At 36.1% G+C, this 22792-nt stretch overlaps 1 protein-coding gene across 3 annotated transcripts in view; it reads left to right on the forward strand.

Annotated features, from left to right (window-relative positions):
- LOC102696634 (serine/threonine-protein phosphatase 2A 55 kDa regulatory subunit B gamma isoform) overlaps positions 1-22792 on the forward strand; it is a 163443-nt gene that overhangs the window by 92314 nt on the left and 48337 nt on the right. The window contains exon 2 of one of the 3 annotated variants that reach the window (XM_015344887.2): positions 2044-2251. The exons of the other annotated variants lie outside the window; for them this stretch is intronic. Within the exon in view, the coding sequence (XP_015200373.1) occupies positions 2170-2251 (82 nt within the window). The 5' untranslated portion in view covers positions 2044-2169. The remainder of the gene's footprint in view (positions 1-2043; positions 2252-22792) is intronic. 3 annotated transcript variants of the gene reach the window in all.

A 22792-nucleotide genomic window follows, 5' to 3' on the forward strand; every position in this document is an offset into this window, starting at 1 on the left:
CATCCTCTTAAGAGCTCTTTACACACTATGGTATAAGCATATAGCCTTGAACTGTACCGTGCCAAAAACTTTTAAATTTAAGGAATGCAGCATGTTGAATTGAAAGGCAGTCTTTACCTTTATCTAATGTCATCATAATCCAATACATTATCTTTATCCAAAAGATGTATTCACCAGTTTCATTGCAGGGGCCTGCGTTCTGCAGCATTATGCTAATGTTTGTGCTCACACTGAAGTCCTAGCATATCAGCATAAGTGAACTCAAAAGATGTAGGAGAGAATGCAGCAATAATCTGTGCAAAAAGGAAATTGGTTTCCCTGCGTAAACATGCAGAGATAACTACAGGAATGGAAAACATACAGGCACTAAATCATTTAGTCACACTTGAAGTGCTACACCCTCTCTTTTTGGATGCTTCAGTGTGAAATTTTAATGAAAATGGAAGAAAAAGATAATTGCATTGTAACAGAAAGCTTGTGGTACCATAAAGCACAGGTAATAGTTCATTACTGAGTGACTTGTAGTAGGAAAATAGTAATGGAACTCGTTCCGCAGGGCAGTTCTGTTCATATGTTCACACGGTGTGAACTTTCTTTCTGTGGGTATTTTTTAGATTTAATTTTGAGAATGAATTGTTCCCAGTACGATTTTCAGTGAGAAATTACTGTTGCTTGCTTAGTTAAAATTAAGCCTCAGAGTGATCATGAGTTTTCATAACTAGGATGTTATGAAAGCTGCTGTTATAGGTTTATTCTCTGTTAGTCATGTACTTTGGCTTAGAATTTGTCCATCTACATGGGATAGAGATGGATTTGTGCCATACTGACAGCATAATTGCCCTATTCTACAGAGCTACTGTACATAGCTTAATTTCTGTTTATTTGGGGGAGAAATTAACTGTTTTCTATTACCATGGAATCATGTGTAACAGCAGGCAGTATCCCTTTGCTGTCTGTGTTATTATGGCAATAATGTAGCCTATGATAAACACACCCTTATGAATAAATAGAATAACCTATGAGATACAAACCCTTATGATAGCAATAGTGAAGGCTACTATACACAGAAGGTTCAGGAACCCTCCGGATGTTTAGTGATTTATAGGCCTACCTTTCTCTAACTTTTGACAAGAGGTTTCTGTCCTCTTGTGACTGAACAGTCCACGTTTTAATCCAGTTTCTCCCTTCATTTGAAGATAATGCTAGTAAAAGCTTCTAAGCAGATACTTACAGAAGGTTTTATTTGGTTTGGATCATTGTGCTGGAAATATTTAAGAGGGACTGTATGAAGACATCCTTATATGGATTTAACCTCCATCAGTTTCTGCCATTTTTCCAAGTTGTATTTTAGGCAGAGGCAGGAACATAACTAACACTAAGCTGCACAAGCAACAGGAAGTTCCAATTCCTCCCTAACAAACAATTCATTAATCTGTATGATCGTTTAATGATTGTTTCTAAATTTTAGCCGCATTTGACACATTTTACCGAAAGACATCTTGATTCAATCTCATTTTTTATGGGAGGTGCACAACGCAGGCTTTTTCTGCTCATTGCAATCTCTGTTGTTTTCTTTCATAATTCTGGTAATTGCATTTATGTTTTTAAACCCTCCCCCAGGCTTCAAATAATAAGATAATAAGGGTGCTTTAGTACTGTATGTCAGTGAATGTGTAATGGAGTGTGTGTGCTCTCTGTGCTACAGTCGGTCGAACTCCAGCTTAGAGTCCATACCACAGGCACCAGTGGTCTGCCGAAAGGCCAGGCTCAGGATTCTCTTTGTCCTCCGTGGTTCAGAAGTAGTTGGCAGTATTTGCTGGTTAGGCTTACCATTTTCCAGACCCAGAAAGGTGGTGAGACCGTAGGATTATCCTTATCTGGTGTCCTTCAGGGGAGAAGTGCCATTATGCCTATGGGCAAAAGAGATTGGAAATACCAAATGATCTTTTTTATTAAGAAAAGAGAAGAGAAACATATGCATGACCTGTTAATTCTTGTTTGAAAGACTGTGCACTGTAACTTAGACCATGCCCCCTTTTCTAGGCTTGTCACGCTAAGCCTTGGCTCTGAACGCATCTGAAAGCCTGCAAGCGGAGCTGAGCTCTGAGCCAAGCCTGGGCAGTGTTATAGAGTGGAATAACAGCCCTCTCCTGGACTCCACACACCAGGATGTTGAATACCATCCAGGTCCTGTGTTCCGACATCACAACGCTCTCTTTGGAAGCCAAGCAGTTTGCCAGTTACACTGAAGGTGATTTCATGTTAGACAATCATACACAATGGGTTAGTCCACTACTGGTCAGTTAATGGCCAGCTAATGGGCCTTGACCTTATTAACCAGCTTGCAACTCATTAGTACATAACCGACCAGTTACATTGCCATTATTAATCACTCATATAATAAAATTCACCCGCATCTTTCAGTAATAACAACAAAAAGCTCCACAGATCTAGGTTTGTAGCCTCTTTTTCATCGGCTGAGTTATAGATGAAAGGATACATGGCTGCACAGTAGTTATCCAAAATAATAATGATACTTCCAAAAAAATGCAGTTGACCATTAGATTAAATATGCAGCTGTGCAAATTAAAATTGCAAACAGTAAGGCAAGTCTCCAGCAATACAGTAGCTGCAATATATAGTGGTTACATTTCATTTTATAAGAGAATTTCTTATCCTTCTAAGAAGTCAGTTTGTGTTTGTCTTGTCTTTTTGTGTTACTATGCGTTTCTTGAACTGTGATATTCTACTTGTATGTCTTTTACATAGGTTTTTTTAGTTAATTTAATTGAAAAAATCCACACTTGTGACAAGCAGAACTTGAGACAAACAACACTTATACTAATTTATACATATTAATTCCATAATTTAAATTGTTGATCAAGTGTGCTTTTTATTGTGTATAATCCCATTTTAATACCTATAGAAATGATACGTTAACGTGGTCAATTACTGTTTTCTGTTTGTACAGTATATCGCATGTGTTCTTGCTGACTTTGGAACTGTTTCTTAGTTTGTCATTCAAACTCTTACAACTCAAATGACTCTAAAGTCAGCCAGTGGAGCTGAACATGATATTGCATTGCACAGACCTCAAAGAAGAGAGCTTTATTAAGGGATATTTGAGGATGGTTCTCCTCAATTATTATTTTTATTATTATTACTTACTGAATGGTGGAAAAAGTAAAACATGCATAATTGAAATAAATATGCAAATTTGTCAGGAGACATTTCACTGAAGGAGAGAAAAAGAAGGAAGGAAGATAAATGACACTGCAGGTGAATTCCTTAGTTGTCATTTTTTTGGAGTTATGAATCAGTAATTTGGAGTTATACTGTAAATCAATAGATTGAGGTCTCTTCCTCTAATAAGTTCCTTAATGAGGACAACAGAGAAATTATGGCAAGGGGTGAGAAATGCATCTAGTCAAACTGAGTTTAAGGAGAGTGTAAAGATTACGAATGAGAGGAGGTCTTTTGACCCATCTATCCTTAGTGGTTTGGAGAAGTTAAGTGATCTAAGGATCTCATCCTGCCATTATGTGAATGAAACCAGGATATTGGCCTCATGGGAAACATGACCAGGTTGCTTGTTCCGACTCCCACAATCCTATATATCAAAAACAGCTTCCAGTTCTCCGTTTTAAATGCACTTCCACATGATTTCCAGTTGTGTCCTCGGCATTGTGAGTGCTCTAGATTGACTTTGAGTATCTTTATCGAGATTTTAAATCTTGTATAGTTGTTGGCTTATCTGTTCAAGACTGAAAGTTATTTTTTTTCAGCTTGTCATTGTAATACCTTCTTGGATTTAAATGAATGACCCTCGTTGCTCCTTTCTAGTCTGAACAGGTCATAGAGTTAATAAGAGTGTTGACAATTTTTTTGCAGTAGAGAGAGTAGGCACCTATATTGATTTTGCTACTTTTTTTCCTGATATCCATAGAGGTGATCCTCTAATTGTTGTTCTCATTTGTGTCTAAAACCTTACTTGTAATAGATTTACTGGCCTGAATTTATTTTATTAAGTTTACTCCATTTATTATTTCCTTGGTATTAAGTTTCTACATGTATATATTACTTAGTTTGGTTTAGTATTACCCATTCAGAAAAAGGCCAACGTTATCAATTTTCCAGGTGAAGGTTGCTTTCAGTGACTGTTTTGTGAAGAGCTTTGTATGAGTAACATATTGATAACATGTCTTGTTTCTTTAATTACAATTGGTAGGATGCCATTACATCCTGGAGATTTTGCTGTCAAATTTTACTTCTCTCTCTTCTGTGCTGATACTGTTTCATATAGAACTTCATTTTCCCTGCACTGGAGTGAAAAGAGCATTAAGTACATTAACAATTTCTCTTTCGTCATCTGAACGTTTCCCATTATTAACTCGGAGACACCGTTTAATTTACAGTTGTAATACTGAAAATAGTTTTATGAATTTAATTTCAGCATAAAGTGAAATATTCTTTCCTGTTACATTTTCTAATATCCCTTTTTCACTCTTGCTTGCAATTCAGTGAAGTCTTTTCTTTAACAGGATTGAATTATTAACTCAAGAATAGCAATAATTTTTACGTGATTAATTACTGTACATATGAATAATTTCAACATAATTTTTGAATGCTTTAATTGTAAGCCCCAAGAGTTTCTTAACATTCTGTGAAGGTGAAGACTTGATAAGAATATTTCAACAGTACAGATTTAACTACACAGGGTGAATTCTAATACCACTGACCAAAGCATTATACTCTTGGTTTACAAAATGACTCTTATGTAACTCATGAGGTTCAACTCAGAGGTGATTTCTAGAGGCATCAAGGAGTTTTTATAAGGTTTTGGAAAAATAGTTTTTTTTAAAGGGAATTAACTGAAAATACAAGGTAACACAGCTGTATACCATGCAGTCTTTCTGATGTAGGTCCTTCTCTGACTACAGCACCGTCTTGCCACAAGCAGTTGGTGTTGTCTAGAGGAGAGCCTCAGGATAGTCCAAGTATCTGATGAGCCATGTACTTTGAACGCCACAGTGTATCCACATTCTCATGCTGGTCGGTCAGCCAGCCTTCACTGGAGCAGCACACACCAGCCCATCTGCTCTTCATGTAGGGTATTGGCTGCCCCTAAATCTGCAACAGCAGAATAATATTTCATTGCTGGCAAAAGAGTGCTCCACCAGTGATGCCCAGTTATCTTTACATGCATCAATCCAGCTTCCAGCCACACTTCTCACTTAATATGTACATCGTCCCTGTTGATCCTCAAATATTTAAGTGACAGTCATAAGAAATGACAAATTACATTATCTTTCTCTTACAATCCTTTTTCCTTTGTACCACGTTAAAGCTATTTTCTGCTCAGAAGTCTTCCATATAGAGTGACACATGCAGTTTTCTGGTCCGCTTCATCCGCTGAACATACAGTATGTCCTATCCGTAGTCATCAAGGGTGTGATGCATTTCATATCGTCGTATGATGCGCTGCCTTTAAGAAAGTCCCATTCTGGGATATTTTAGCTCGGGCAGGAATGATTAATTATTCTGCCACTAAATGTCATTTTGCCATTTTTTGACTGGTTTGTTTTTCATTGAAAACAGACGAGAGTACATGGCAAAAGTGGGTATTACTGCTGTAGTGTCCATAACAAAGGAGAAGACCTGAAACAGTAAAGCATAAGAGAAGGACATTAAATTTATATGATATTAACTAATAGTAAATATTTAACCCACTATGCTTAGAGAGACATTTCTCATAGAAAATTAGTTTAATTTTAAATTAGATAAATGTGGCAGAGATGTCCATAATGAGCAGTTTGTTCAGTAGTGTTATTATGCCATGTTCCCATGGTGAAGCATTAGTGTATGAGCCTATGTACCCACATCAGCTTAATTGCTAGATCTTCATGCTTCAGCTCAAAAACTTCAATTTAAAAAAAACAACGATGAGTAGCTTTACCACCTCAAATGTGAATATTAATGAGGGGTCTTTTGTGTAATGTAGAAAACACTGTCATTGAACATTGTCTTTATTCTTTCAAATCGGTTTCATTATTCACATCTACATAAACAAGGTGAAATTGAGTTAATGTTACTGCCCATTGGGTTTTGATTCTTGTTTTAATGAATCCCTCAAGACATTTCACACTTATTTACCCTGGGTCTGCTCACATTTATATAAAAAAAACAAGAACAAATACATGACTCACTTAATTGTATGTATGTAATTGCTTGTTCATTAGGCAGCTTGATGAAGCGGAAGAATGACATTAACCCATCTCTGTCCTTACAAAAATCTGGCTCAGAGAGAAGATACCATTGCTTAATTTAGCGGGGTTTCTAGTTGCCCGATTTTAATACTGAAATTACAAATATTAAAGATAATTGTGGCAGGAATGAAACTGTTCTGGGGTCAGTTTGATCCTTTTCATTATTAACTAATGCATACGTTTTTGACTTGTCCAATATGATGTCGAATTTAAATATAATATTTACTTAATAATCTAATATACAGGATGAAAGTTCTAATGTTTAAACACCCATGCTTGGAAGAAATAATGTTTAATAATGTTTCTTTATTAGTTATGCTAGTACTGTATGTAGTCCTCTCTCAAATCTAGCAAAATAGTATCTATTCACTTTTGAAAATAATAGAGTAGTTTTAGAAGAATAATAGAAAGCAATAATAAGCTCAAGGCCTGTCAAGGGCAAGAGGTAAACAGGTGAGAGAACCAGTATGGATCTCTGATGATGACGTGATGTGCTTTGAAACTTTAAAGGTTAAGACTAAATCAAAAGATGTGGAAAGAATGAGTTCACTTAGGTAGCTGCGTCAGGATGCGTAGGCTGCAAAGGAACAGATAACTAATTTATTCCATGCTGAAAAGAAAAGAAAGGAAACAAAGGAAAGAATGAGACAGCTTAAACAAGTAAACTGGGGTAGGGTAGCTATGGAATCAGTGGAAACTGCATGACAAGTTTAAAAAGCTTTTCATTAAAGTACAGAATAGATTTATTCCAAGAGGGAATAAATCAAAAGCTTAAAAAGTACCAGCCAAATAGTTTAACACATCAATTCAGGCAAAATTAAAAGGAAAGTAAACACTTTATAAAAGGACTTTTCTTTAATTGTATCCCAGTAAAGGGGTACAATGAATTACATTGTAATTATATTGAAGTATATATTGACGTATAAACAGGACGAAAACGTGGCAGAATATATTTAATATAGATGAGTGCAAGGTGCTGCATTACGCTATAGATATAAACTTAAATAAGGATCTTTAAGAGGTAGCTTCTAAAAATATTTAGGTATTTACTTTATGTTAACACATTTGCATTCTCTTGACAGTGAGAGAATTGGCTAGATCCTTATATCCACACAATCTGGCTTTTTTGTTTGAGGAAAGGCTCAATGAAGTCAGATCCATCAGCCTCTAACTACTGAATGAGCTACATGTCTTTCTGTCGTTTCTCACGTTTATGTTCTTATAGCACGTAATTAAGAGAAAACAAAACAGTGATCGCTGAATAGAAGAAAAAGGTCAATATCAAATCCAAGTGTCCTCTAGGGAATTTCACTGATTGAAAAACGTAGCTCCAAGTGGATGTTCTGGGTCTTATGTTTTGCGGTTGTTAATTTTTTAATGCACTCAGTTATTTGGTTGATAGGGATATATTCCCAAAAATACAATAGAGTTTCCAATCTGTTCTCTTCCATCTTCTTGCAAAATATAACCCTAGAATTTTACCAATGATGCATTAAACTTCCTGTTTCTTCTTATACTGTACATTTAGATGTCATAAATACAGTCAAAGCAGACATGAAAGTACATAATGTAAAACTGTATATTTTTCTCTAGTCCTAGGAACTAACTTCCTGCTTGAATACTAATTTAGTCTTGAGTCAAGATCTGGAAATGCTGTTGTGTCAAGAAGCCAGTTAATTTTTAGCGCTACACTGTTTTGAGCTATTCATGGTGTTTTACAGTATATGTTCTTCTCTGGTGTCATTATTTATAGCATTTGTCTTTTAGACATACATTCTGTAGCTAATTTACAGTACATGCTTACTGTATATAAAAGATGCTTGTTGTCTGTGTTGTTTTTAATTCTTCATCTTGTTGGGAATCTTGGTCCCCTGCCGTGTTCATTAACATGGAAATCCCCCATGTACTTTAGTCACTTCTGATCCAACACAGTCTTAGCATGGTTGTAACAGAAATGTGAAAATAAGATCTGGTCATTAAAGAAGATATTGGTGAAAGCCGTTAATGATTACAGTGAAAATCCTATTATTCCTGTTATGTTAAAATGACGTTCTAAGAGAAAACATGCCTATGTACTGAAAATATGGCCTTTTCTCAATTATAATGCCTTCTAAGTTATATTCTAAGCAGTTCAAGGTGGAAACTATTAAATAATTGTAACATTATAAGATAGAATAGGGAAACAAACCCTCATTAAACCCTTAAATATATTTAAACAGGCACACACTTATTCAATAAAATTAAATTTCAGAGATAGTCTACTTGAGTATTATTGTTTTGCATAGTACTTTGCAAAACAACTTATTTTGATATTGAAAAAGGAAAAACAAAGTTAGACAATTGCACCACATTGGTACATTAGGCAGGTTGTGGCCTCTTAGTGGCTACTGGTGTTTACCAGACATTTCCATTCTGGTAATGTTTTTGTGAGTGCAAGAGCTTACTTATATTGCTGTGACGTTAATGAAATAATTCCCTATTGACGAATGAACTTGATTTATCACTGTGTGATACTTGCATGTTACAGAATCTTTTGCGATTTACAATATATAACAGAAATGGAAATGCTAGTGTCTTCTACCAAAACATAATATCACAAATTACTGTATATATGATAGGCTTCTATCACATTATCTGTTTCTTTAACTGTACGAATGTTGCTGACTAATAGCTTTATTGCTACTGTGCTCTAAAATGCAGCTGTCCCATACTGTCCTGTTAATAAACTGCAATAAATGTTAGAAATAAATGTGACTTAAAATCTTTTGTGTTTATGTTGTTGTAGCTGGGTATTACTAACTATTTACTTAAAGTAACAAGATATTGGACATATTTTGAATATGTTAAAACCTGTATTTGTTAGAACTGTAATTAAATGTGGAAGTGTAAAAAATATAGACATATGTTGCTCAGATGTTGGTAAATAAGGCTGTATTAATAACGGCTAAATCTGAATTCCTAACAAACGTCTTTTGATACATTTGTGTTCCTGTATCTACAGCTTCTAGCATTTCAGCTCTAACTCTCTTTTATATATCATACATCCATTATCACCTTTTTGTGGGTTCTGTGCTATTTGTGAATTTTTGTACACTGCTTGCACAACAATATTCAAGTAGAGTTTTGTCACATCTAATCTGCAATGTATTTGACCCGTGACTTTCTGGGTGAAGGATGAAAGATGTCAGATCAGATCCTGTGTGCAGTGGCCTTTGCTCTCGTGAAACTATTACATCTCAAAACGGGCATTTATTTTCCCTTTGGTCAGGAGGCTGCAAAAAGTTTTCAGAGCCTGACCTCAATTGAGAACCGGAGAACCATTTGAAAAAAATAAGCATAATGATACAGTATATCATGGATATATGATGTATCCTTGAACGTTTGCTTCCAGTTCAAACAAAAAAGCAAATATTAGCCTAAACCGTTGAATTTTTTTAAGTATTAGCCTTTTGAAACAAAAGTTTTTTTATCACACACACCCATTAACAGCTTCACAGACACTAGCCACTCTTGGCCACAAATGCAAGAAAGTATTGCTCTTTTTTTGACAGTTCTGTGTAAATCATCCTCTAGATTAGGGAATGTTTATTCCAACTGCCGATTATCAATATTTAAGTGGGGGCCATAGTCCAACATTTGCGTCATTTTCCAAATCTCTTTTTCTGCTTACAGTAAGTGTTGTAGATTTTAAAAGATAAGTGGAAAACATTAACCCACCAGATGACTTCTTGGGAACCACTTCACTTTCCTGTGTCTATAGTTTGTGAATGGAAAAGCCTGCAGTGACTCTGCACCAACACTGGCTATGAGACAGAAAGGTGGACAAGCTCTGTTTAAAAATATCTGTTCAAACAAGCATGACCACCGATGATCTGGAACTCACTGAAGGTCCCTGCAAACTGCTTCAGAAACTCTACCAAGCCTTTCTGTGTCACTGCCATTTATATTTAAAAAAAATGCACTGTATGAGGATCCTTCAAGAATCTGTTTTTGCCAACATCTTGCCAACATTTGAGCACTGGCTCAAATAATGTTTTATTAAAAAATGGTGATGCTGAAGCTGTCATTATCTGGCAAGATTTTATGACCAATATCATTAGGCAGACGAACAGTAAAATTCCAGAGAGAAAAGGGAAGTACAGCTCCTATTTCATTGCAGATGCCTAGGAGCTGTTGCTGTGTCATTAAAATAATGCGGTCTCGCTGAATATTCAATAGCTGATAGTTAAATGCCTGTATTTTAATTGTGGCACTGAGCTTGTTTTCTCAACTGCTTTCTAAATCATACTTTGGTACAAATCACAGTGATGTACAGTATAAATCAATGAATGCAGGATTCTAGTGAGCTCAATACTTCACAGAAATAAAAAGAAATGACTGGCACCATTGTATTGTATTATTTTACTTGTACTCCTTCATTGGGAATGTACATACGTTTATTTGAAGATAAAGTATAACATCATAATATCACACTTCTATAACTTTTTTTGTAATTGAGAACCATTTGAAAAAAAGACCGTGCAGGGAGGAGCCCTGCAGATTTAAAAATGCTGTTTCAAATTCGGACTACCCATACAGTATCAAATGAGTCATTTGCACTCCATGTGTCCTAAGCAGATGCAGTTGCATTGAATTCACATTGGAAGTTAAGAAAGTAATATTTGCCATAGTCTTGCCCCCTTGCTTTCCCCAGTACTTTCAGCATGTTCTAGAAGGTTCGAAAACGCCTCTTGGAAACAGGCTACTGGGGCTGTCACTGTGAGTTTTTGACAACGTGAGTGGAGAAGCCACTGAAAAGGAGGAAAGGTTGTAAATGGAGGCTGGGATGATAACGTGTTTGGATATCTTTTACAGTCTGAGAAGCCACTCCCAATTCCATGATATGTGAGGTCCTAGAGCCATTTGTTGTCCTAAAACTGCTTATCTTGGATAACAGTATTCCATTTGTGCAGTGTGAATCACTGCAGACCAATCTCTGGGTGCCTTGAAGTCTTTGGTGGTCTCTGCTTTCAGGAGAGACAAAGGTAAAATTAATTCAGTTGTGACATTCTCTGTAGAACAAAACATGCTTCATTAAGCCCAATGTGAATTAACAGTCACAACTGGCTCATAATACCCCATGCGCCTCTCAAAGTGACAGTGTAATTACAGTTTACATCAACCGTCTTTAGTCATGAGCATTTTGTTCTGATGTGGTCAGTATGGATTCAGCAAAGATTAATGATGAGCTAAGGTCAACGAAAATTGTTCCAAATACTCTAAACTACCTGTCCATTTTTTTTTGTTTAATTTGACTTGCACAAATGTCAGATCAAACAATACAAATAAAAGCTGTCTTGCCTTTTGTTTAGTGTGGATTCTATGGATTCTTTCCATCTTATTCCTGTCTCTTGAGGCTTTCAGCATAGCCTTGCTAGCATAGAGGAATAATGAAGCCCAGTGTTCAATGACCGCAATAAGAAGGTCAGGTTTCTTTTTGTATCATTCAGACCTGAGGCAGAGGGAACACCTCAAAACATCTTAGATCAGTTTTTAAATCAGGTGCACTAATATATCTCCCCTATGGAGTAATTCAGCAATACTCCATTTGATTTAGATGGTTGTTTCATCAAACATGCACTTCATGGGATCTTATCAATAATATTAATTTTGATAGAGCTTACAACATCCCTCCAGATGTCTTTTTTTATTTAAAAAAATGAAAAGGGAAATGAATGCAAATAAAGTCGAAATCAGATACATGTAAAAATGGAACTGTCATTTGAAGAGCTGCATCATCTTGGCATTAGAGCTTCTTTTACTACGTCATTTTGGTGGGATATTTTAAATGTAGATGTAATGTTGACTTCTCTTCCAATATGGTATGATGGGGGGGTTGAGTATTTAGCTGTTTTCGGTGAGCTGAATAGAAGGTGATTATCCTGATAAAGCAACTGGCTGTTTGCTTTCACCTTCAAACCCTCTCAAGCTTCTTTTCTAGCAAATATCACTACTATCACTGTATCGCACTTTTACCTCTTGCTCAGTGCTGGCGTGTCTAATGTAGAAAGGAGCTCAGGGTGAGCAGCTTCCTAATCCTCAAAGCAGGAGACAACTGTTTTGAGGGGAAAAAAATCTACAAATCACTTCTCTAGTGGTATTTTAAAAGGTGAGTCTCAGACATTTCAGCGCACTGGGTATCAAAGAGGTGGTACTGTATTTGGGAATAAGGTTGTTCACCTTGAAGCTATAAGCATGTAATTGAAATATTCTGATGGCTTAGTTGTATTTTTTTTGGATAATTTCTTCAAGAAGCATGCTACTACTTGATTTTTTGCTGGTGTTAGTGCTTTTTAATAACATGAAAGATTGACGTCTTGATATTTGCTTAAATGATACACATCCAAGTGAATGTGATCTGCACATAATTCCAATAAAGTGTGTTACACTTGAAGTGTAATATTCGAGATGTTGCTGTTTTCAGCCAAAATCACTTTCTTATCCTATGGTGTTATATTTTGTGTACATTATGACCATGATGGCACTCATTTTTGCTGTGTAAATGAGCTTTGCATGGTCCTGCCATATTAGCATCTGGATTCAATATGTGCCTTTTTCGAAATGCTGTCATCCCCCACTGTGACAGATAAGAGATTCTGCCTCTTAATCTAATTATTCAGACAGATGCCCAGGGGAGAGTGATAATGGGAACTGGTACAACAAGCTCTGGAGGAAGTGTATAGTCACTAGTGTCCTGCATGGTTTACTGTATAGAGGGTACCTCACTGTATATAATCTGATTTTTGCGCAAGTCTGAGATTTTGATAGTAGTGCAGAGTGTGATCTAGGTTTTTATTTTTACGATGGTGTTATTATCACATAACATTAATTAATCTACAGTCAGATCGTGTGATGATCTGTCTTTTTTTGGTTCTTTGTCTCTTAAGTTATAAACAGCTCTTCACCTGGGAGAAGTCTTTAACTGTTTCAGTTAAAGTTTAAGTATGCCAATTTATCCCCTTCTGCTGTTAATGATCTGCACACACAGAAATTTTGTTGGGTTCCTCTTTGAGGTTTGGAGCCTGGGGGTCCCTTATCTTAGCTACTTAACTGAAAGCCAGTAGGCACTTCATATTTTTTATGTTTCAAAAAAAGGTTTTTGAAACTTATTTTTTTGTGACCTTTGTGTAAAATGTGGGTGTGTAGTGTCGCTTAAATGTCAAGAAACAATGATGATTTGAGTCACGTCAGGTATTATCATTACCTATAAAAGCATTTTCATGGTAGGCCATCTAGTATGAATCAAGCTGCTGAATGTTTGTGCATACTTTTGTCACTTTTATTTATTTATTAAGCATTTGTACACTACATACTGGGCACTGTACAATAATAATGCAGGACATTTTTGTAATTTTGGTACTGTTTACCCTGTTTGCCATACATTTCTATGTAGTTTAAAATACAACAAGAATGGCAGGAATGGTTAGATTTAGTCTTACAAACAAAAATGTTCAGCGTTGCAATGTTTCTGTCTATATGAATGTATTATTAAAATGTCAATATATCTATAGGTAAGTGTAGAAATACTGTTTAAAGCAGAGGTGTTATGCTGTTCCAGTATTGGACATCAAATCAATTTTTTTCCATACATTTGAAAGCTATGACAAGTACAGTATACATTGGAAATTGGTAACCATTCTGGTTTGAGACAAAAAAGTAAATGGTAGCTTTGTCAATTTTAAACATTGTTTCTTGGATTTCATATTTGAATCCTGAAAACTACTCTCATTCCTTTTAGCAAAATTGGCTAGTGGAAGACAAACGCTTTGCTTTGTTGAGAAACAGCACATTCTCTGGGTTGCACAGAGATGTTAACGTTGGACCTAGTATGTTAAGACTTATTAAACAAGCACCTCCTGCATAAGAGTATTGAGTTTTCGTTGGACACCAACTGGAAAAACCAGGATTAGATTCTGACTGTATAAAAAAAGATGTGCATTAGATAGCATTAAAGTGACTGTGGATTTTATTAAAATAAAACATCTTGTTCTATTTTCCAAAATACAAACTCAAATGATTTTCTACAGTAAATGTAATTGTTAGAACCTAGTCATCGAGAACATAGGCATTGACACAGCAGTCCCAGACCAAGTTCTGAAAAACTGTCCATTGATTTGACATGATGACGATCCATGTAGTAGATATCCTCTCACTTCAAAGTCTTAATAACTTTAAAGCAGTCATTTCAGAACATTGACAAAAATAAACCAATCTTATTTTTTTCAATATTATTTCCATGTGCCTAAAAATTAATACACCCTTATTTTGCCTTTTGCTTCTGGTTGAAAGAGAAACAAGTACTGCAAGCAGCCTGCAACAGTGAATACATTAATTGAAAATTACCTGTAAATCAATTGAAGTCAAGATGTAATACAACTGCAGACTAATTGCAGGCTTTGCTCCAGATGGTTAGAAAGATGGACAGTTTCAGTGGGATCTCTCTAAATTGTTTGACCAGGTGACCTTCAGGCCCACTGGGGGATGTTATAACTTGTGCCCATAAATACAATTTTGAAAGGGGAAACATACTGGTTCTAAAATGCGAGAATGCAGAATAAATGAAAAAAAATTAAATACACATTGAAGGTGTCATTCAAAGTTGGCTGCTGTTGCATATGTATTCAGTGTTATCTCCGAACCCCAAGGGTGCTTTGAAAATGATCTGTCTCTGGACTGTGAATGCACAGAATCTATAGCAGATTGACTCAAGGACAGCTGGTATACTCCGTTTTATCCGCGCTCAAGTAATAAATACTAGCTTAGAGGACAGGGAGCAATATTTCAGAAATTTAAATAGTCTAAATAGATTGAAGAGGTTTGAGATGGGAGCTACATCAGTGTGTGGGCTACTGAGGGAGTGGGCAGAGGTCAAAAGAAAAGGTATGAATAATGCAGATCTAGCCAAATCTTTTGAGCCTTCCTTCATGGATAAAGAATGATTAAATCTATTTTTTTTAAGAGACAGAAATAATTATAACTCACATGAAGTACCATTCAATGTTTGTTTCTCATAGACACTATCATTATTATTGTTATTACAAACTAAAGCAGTCTTAATGTCTCTAATGTCTTAACGCAAGGCTTTTTTGCGTGTTAACACATTACAGGTATAATTATGCTAACATCTATTGGTTGTGGGGCGATATTATTATTCTCTCAACTTATCATAACGGTATTTTTTATAGTTTTTTAATTGTCTTCCATACTAAAAGCACCCATTATGAAAACCTTAATTGATTTCACCCCCCACACACACACACTTTTCATAATTCTACCCATAAATGATATCCCAGAAGAGTAAGAACATGCATCCTACAGATGTTTGACTCTCCTTGCATCCTGCAGAGGGTGATAATTGAGGTTTATGAGAAGCTGTGAAAAAACTGCACAACGTTTGTAATTAACCCTGTTTGGGTTCCTGTCTTTCACAATGAATCGCACAGAAACCGAGCACTGTTCATTGCTGGAGCCAGTAGGACAGACAGGAAGTGGGGGATCTTTTATATTCTGCCTCACAGCTGAAGACATCTGGAGAAGATAGCATTAGATCTCAGTCTTGGAGTTATATTAGGGATCAGAATGACATAATAGAATATTATTTAGCCAAATGCTGTTAAGTTTGCTCTAGAAAATGGCTTTCTGTTGGTTTTTCCCTGAACTATGCAGATGTGACAATTGCCCTTACGATTTCATATTTTTGTGAAATGGTCTTCAATTTAAAAAGTAAAGCCTTAATATTCTGTTGTGCTTTTCCTGCAGCACTAGAGCAACCCTTTACCTTTGTTACACGCGTTATTAGTGTAACTTGTGCTGTTATTGGAGACTAAATACATTTTAATAAGTCCAATATATTTTTATGAAATAAACAAGAGTCATCTTAGGTTCTGGAGCATTATGCAGAGTAGAGAGCATGTGTCTCCCACTCACAGATCAGACAGTGGTCCAATGCAGTGGTCATCAAAGCAATACTGGTACTCACTTTTACCCCAGCTGCTCCAGACCACCCAGCTGTAAATTAGCTTGATCAGGAGTACATCAGTAGTACCTGCAGAAGGGAATTGAACATACAAACTGACAGCTATGATTCCAAAGGGTTCCCCACTGCACTGTGCTGCAATCCAAATCACATTAAAGCCATGAAAAAAAATCAAGAAAATTATATTGTTTCCAGCAGTTAAAATGTCAAGTAATTAAAACAATGTGATATTTGAATCTATTCCAGAAAAGTCCTAAATAAACTTGATTTTTATACAAGCATGTATATAGGTAATGTTGCCAATATTATATCTGGGACAGCCACCGAAATACTTAGGAGGCAGAAATATATCTTGGTAATATCCAATGAAAATGCCAAATGGTGATACTCACATTACTGGTATTCCTATTCATGTCCAAAGTGCTGGTTTAAAAGTTTATGGCCACTTTATTAATTTGCAGTTGCCCATTCACCTCTAGATGTGACTGCTTAAAACCACTCTGTCATTCTTTCTGACTCCTGTGTGTCATTATCTGAATGCAATGAATTATTCCTCTTCAACACTATAGAGCAGGGTCTGTTCACTTTTTTCGATTAATAATTCAGGGACAAGTAGTGGGCTCCTCTGTACTTGTGATCCCTTGTGCTTAATTAAAGGTATTTGTGTGCAACAAGGCCATCATGTCTATTAGATTGATGAGGCCCTTTCCCAGTAATGCATACATATTAGGCTAAGTTCTATCTGTATCCATGGAAACCACAAGTACCTCTGTTGGCTCAATGGTGAATCAGGTTATACTAAATCTGTTCAGAAGTGAAAGTCTTAAGAATGGCTTATGTGTCAATCTTCTATTTTCAATTTATTGTAACAATTTTTAGGTTCGGATTAATTTAATCAATATTGAGGTATTGTTACTGTTAAATATTATTATAAATACAGTATAAATCATTATAAGTATTGTAAAACCAGTACAGTATTTTACCCCATGTAACTGTCTTTATAGTCTTACACATACTTTATAATAAATGCTCATATACAGTAGCACAGAAAACTATTAAAAAGTATTTAGAGTTGGGTACAGTTTGGATTTAATGTGAGTAGAACCTGAACTTCCATTACAAACAAAACAGTTTCAATATTTAGAATGTGTTAATCCTGTGTAAAGAGGCTTCACTCAACAGCAAGATTATCCAGTACAAGCAGACTCCATAGCTAAACACTAAGTGATCAATTTCAACTGTGATCAGTTAAAAAGACAGTTTGCTTAATTAAGTAATGTTCCTTTGAAACAAAGACTGGAATATTTTGCAGTCTTCAAAGCCCAGAGGTCACTTTTAACTAACACATTCTGTGATCAGTTGATACCTTCTAATCATTCCTGATATTTAAGGCGAATAATGGTGAACTATAATAACTGGGTTAATGCACTCTTGAACCAAGGCTGCCGACCCCTGTTCTAGGCATTCTGCAACCATTTGGTTAAAAGCCTTTCTGTGTTGTATTATACAAACATGCTTTCTTATATTTGCATATTTGTCCATCTCTAGCTGTAATTCAGCAGTGCTCTGGATGGAAGTTTACAGGGCAGCCCTGCATAGCTCATTGTTTATGTTAAAAATGGGATACACTGTTATTTAAAATATTTGGATTTTTTAAAAACAAATTCTATCCATTAAAATCCAGTTTGGTGAAACTGATATGTTTTGAACAGTTTTGTTTGCCTGCAACAAAAAAGGTCATTCACTGATACCTTTCTTCTGGCAGTCGGTGTTTGATAACTGGTTGTAATTATGTCATTGGTTTTAACGCAGGAATGTACACATGGACGTTAAGGTGTTTACAGTTTTTTCTTAGTCAGCAGAGGGATGTTCAGGTTAGAGCAGTGGAAACCAACCTTGATTGTATAGAAACACTGTCTCCAGTGATTTGTGCTCCAGCTGAGTTCTTAATCTCTAGCTAATTATATTTTCTTTCTGTTTAGGCAGTATTTGTGCATTAGCTTTTAGTTCATAAAAGGTCATATGTAGGGCTGAAACGATTATTTGTCGAAAATGTGTAGACAAATATTTCTGTTGTCGATTTTTCGTTTACATTTTCAAACGCTCACCCTCTCATAGCGGTACATCAGTTGGGTTACATAAAATTGTTAAGCCTAAAAACAAATAGCCTGTCCTGTAAACCTATCCATACATAGCTTGTCTTGTGAACTACCGTGATACAGTATATAGCTCCTCGTGAAATAAAAATAGGATCAGAATAGACTACAGTGTTAACCCGGTTAAATGATACTGCAGCCGAGAGAGAGATAATCTAAATAATTATATAATAAATAGTTTATTATCAATGTTCATCACCGCAGATCATATTAGCAAATCCTACAGTCAATCAGTTTGAGTGAATCGTTTCAATCGAAACATTTACTTACTTGCTGCTGTTCAAAGTTGGATTTCAAGTGACTTATTTGAAGTTTATTTTGAACTTTGAACTTATTTGAATCCTGTTTTATTTATTTTATTTTTTATATTTAACTCTGAACATGATTTAAAATTTTATTTTTGTACAAAAAAGAAATGTTTTTTTTCTGAAATTTAAGAGTGAAAGACTATGCAGCAAGAAGTAAATAGATGTTAATGAAGTGAAGTTGAAACTTTTCAAAGTTTTGTGTTTCTCATTATTTTGAATATTGAATAAAGGTACTGTACATGGCTACTGAACAGTGCCAAACATTATTTGTCACAGCCTTTCTCATTTACAAGCCATAATTTTCAAACTATTCATTTTTTGCAGCCCTTGTCAAATGGCATTTCTAAAGAGTATCAACCGTGTACCATTTTCAGAGTTTCAGATATGCCCTCATGCAAGTGTTGCTTGAAAACTAACCAACTGTATCTCTGCAGAAATGCAGAAAAAAGTTTTTATATAGTGTCAATACAGCGTCATTTGCACAGTCTGTTCATCATAAATGTATCAACTAGAAAGAGCTGTTTAGTCAGAAATAACAGCCAACTAATTGAGAAAAGGCTGAGTAACGTTCTATGTGACTAACCAAAAAATAAGTTAAATACAAGTCAAAACAAGAGGAAATCAAATAAGTCATGAAGGAGCAATGGAGATTTTGAGCTTGGCTGCAAAGAAAACCAGCCAACATAGTGCCAGGACCAATCAAAAATCCAAACAGTGTCAATGTATTTAAAAGTTTAGAATTTAAATCAATAGAATTAAATCATGTTGACATTTTAGAACATGTTATGAATTTATATACAGTATTGTGTATAGTTTTGGTCAAGACATTACAAATAAAGATAATTCTGCTCCTGCAATCAGTTCAGAGAAGAGCAGGCAGATACATTTATAGACTTAAAGAAATTACCTACAGCGACAGTCTAAAAGAGCTGAGCCATTTTGGCCATGAACAGCAAAGACTACGAGGTGACCTAAACAAGTATTTAGAATAGAAAGACGTTAACAAAGTCAGCATAGGGGACTTATTCAGAATAAGCCATAAAACATGAACCAGAGAATACAAGTGGACAGTGCATTTACAGTATAATGAGACTGTGAGGCATGTCTTTACACAAAGAGCTCCAGGAGTATGGAAGAATCTACTCAGCCTAGATTAAGTCAGTACTCTGGTTTCTTTTAAGAAACTGCTGGGTGAGATCTTAGGATCAACAAGTTACTATCTACAGAACAGGCTAAATGGAACAAAAGTTTTCCTATTGTAGAAATTATTTTGGGATGAATGGTTACAATTTAAATATTTTTGTTTGGATAGTCTCTCTTTAAGGTACTCATCTTTAAGTTTTTTTTTCATTGAATCATTTTATTTTATCTACTGTATAGAGCACACATACTGTACATAAACAGGGTGTAGTTATATTTTATTGACTAACGCTTAGAGATTTACAAAAGTCTGTAAAGGAAGCAAGATTTTAACATTTCCTGTCAAAAAAGACCAGTAATTATTTCTAATGCATTGAGCAGCTTCTAAAATAGTGTTTTAGGATTCTTGGTATTCACTCAGAAAGCTGAAAAATGAGGCATCTATAGTTATGAGCGTATCTTCCAAATCTGACAGGCAGTTTTAAAAAAAATATATAAACTGATTTAATGTGTAGGAGTGCAGACTGCTTATACAAGGTTGTCTGAGATATGATAAGTCTCTGAAGAATCCCACCCACACAGAAACACTGATTATAGTTGTTTTTGGAGCAAGAGAAAAACTGAAGCATCTCTTGTTTGTATCTTCCTAAGCCCTGCAGGTTCTCTAATCTAAAAATACCCATCTGTGGGTGGTTTCCAGAGTATTCTCAGAGCTCAGCACTCCGAAGCATTAGAGGTCTGTATAGTCAGAAATCATCCTGACCTGGTCTGTCTTAATTGCTGTGTTTGCCTGCCAGTAGTTTTCAGGGATAATATGCTTACAACAGCTGTTTAAGAAAGTTAAACCTGGTCCTCCCTTAGAAATGCAGTGTGAATATCTTGAGTGAGTATTACTTAAAATAAATTCCATTTCATTAGTATGGCATAAAAAGGCCTCTTTATAGAAATCATGGGATAACATTGTTTTAGTAAAAGTACTGTATAATTCAGTTCCAGAAAGAATTATTTAGGCGACAGTGGTGATGCCGCACACAAAACATATGTAACAACCAGCTTTCATTTCTTAATGAATGAAAATTAAATACTGTTCTGGCTACAAGGTCAGGTCTTAAACCTGTTAAGGCTGCAGACTTTTCACTTACAGTAGGTTTCTTCAAGGATAGTAGGATTAAATGACATTGCCCTGCAGAATGTAAATATCAGTTTTTTGGCAGGGAACATTCAGAATTCCTACAGGATAGAACAGGAGATCTCACCTTTCCAGGAAAGTGAGTTCTTCCAGGCTTGACTTTTAGAGTGTTTAATCATCTTATCACCTGTGCTCAGTCAGCTCTCATTAATGAGGCAATCCAGTTCTTTTGCGGCAGTCAAAACCACTCAAGCGTATCATCATGGGCTGTCACGACTGATCAGTTAATCAAAATGACAACAGAAGCATTTAATCATACATTATCTGCAAACATGCAGCAGACATATAGTGATGTTCTGAATGCTCAGTTTATGTGTTTTTATATGCAAGCTGCCATGAATTGGAATTTAGTTCAAGACATTGGGATGATCAGCTCTCCTCGATATCAAGGATCAAGGTAGCAGATCAGCAGTGCCACTATCGGCCTTGGGTCACCTTGCTCCGTAGAGCAGGTATCCTGTACTCACAGTTATCTGTTAATCTGAATTGATAATAGTGGAAAGAGTACTACTTAGATTTTGAGTGAAAGTGGGCGTATTGTCACAGGTATAGGATAAAGTATAAGGAGATTAGATGATTTAATTAAAAACTAAACAGTTTAAAAATGTTTTCTAATACTGTACAGGATGGGTCAAGGGGACATTATTATTGATAATATACGTCTACATGAAAAGCATTGTTATAGAAATTGTTTTGCAGATGGGAGGCACGTTGGCGCAGTGGTCAACATTGCTGTCTCACAGCACTGGGGGCCCTGGCTCAATTCTTAGGGTGCTATCTCCTTAGTGTCTATATGCTCTCCTCTTGTTGCTGTGGGTTTCGGCTATGGGTGGTATGGTTTCCTCCCACAGTCCAAAATATACTGGAAGGGTAATTGGCTTCCAGGAAAATTGGCCCTGGCGTTAGTGGATTGTCCCATCCAGGGTATACCCTGCCTTGCGCCAGTTGCGTGCCAGGACAGGCTCCCGCTCCCCAGCAACTTAGTCCTGGATAAAGTGGAAAGGTGGATAGACCATTTTTAAATTGATTAATTGTTCAAACAGTAACCAGAAGCATGCAATAGTGGCAGATGGATATCACATCACATTACTTTCAATAACTGCTTATCCAATTCAGGGTCATGCTGGCTCAGGGCCTAGTTCAGGAAGCAACCGGTAAAAGGCAAGATATACACTGGATGGGACGCCAGTGCATCACAGGGCACGCATAGCCGCAAACACACACACACAAGAGCCAGGAAATCTGTGTGAACATGAGAGAAAAGGGAAGCTCCACAAAGATCAAACCACAGGAATTGAACCCAGGGCCCCAGTACCGCATGGCAACAAAGCTCACCACTGTACCACCATACCATCCCAGCAAATGGATACAACTTGTCTGATTCATGCATTTTATAACATCAAGGCTTGATTTCACCAGCTCTTTACTCTATGGGCTCCCTAACTCTCTTCTCAACAAGTTGCAATATGTTCAAAACTCTGCAGCTAAACTACTTACTCATACCAGACCCTGGCAGCATATCCCTCCTACACTTAAGTCTCTACATTGGTTACCTACAAAGTCACGAATTCAATACAAGATCGTGTTACAGACTTGCAGGGCTCTCAATAATCTGGCTCCTTTATAAATCTCTAAAATGAAATGGATTGATTAATTGCCTAAATATTAGTGTTTAATCCAAGAATTAAATTAGCTGAGAGGCACTGAAGACACATCAG

The sequence above is a fragment of the Lepisosteus oculatus genome, chromosome 1, assembly GCF_040954835.1.
Source record: "Lepisosteus oculatus isolate fLepOcu1 chromosome 1, fLepOcu1.hap2, whole genome shotgun sequence".
NCBI lineage: Eukaryota > Metazoa > Chordata > Actinopteri > Semionotiformes > Lepisosteidae > Lepisosteus > Lepisosteus oculatus.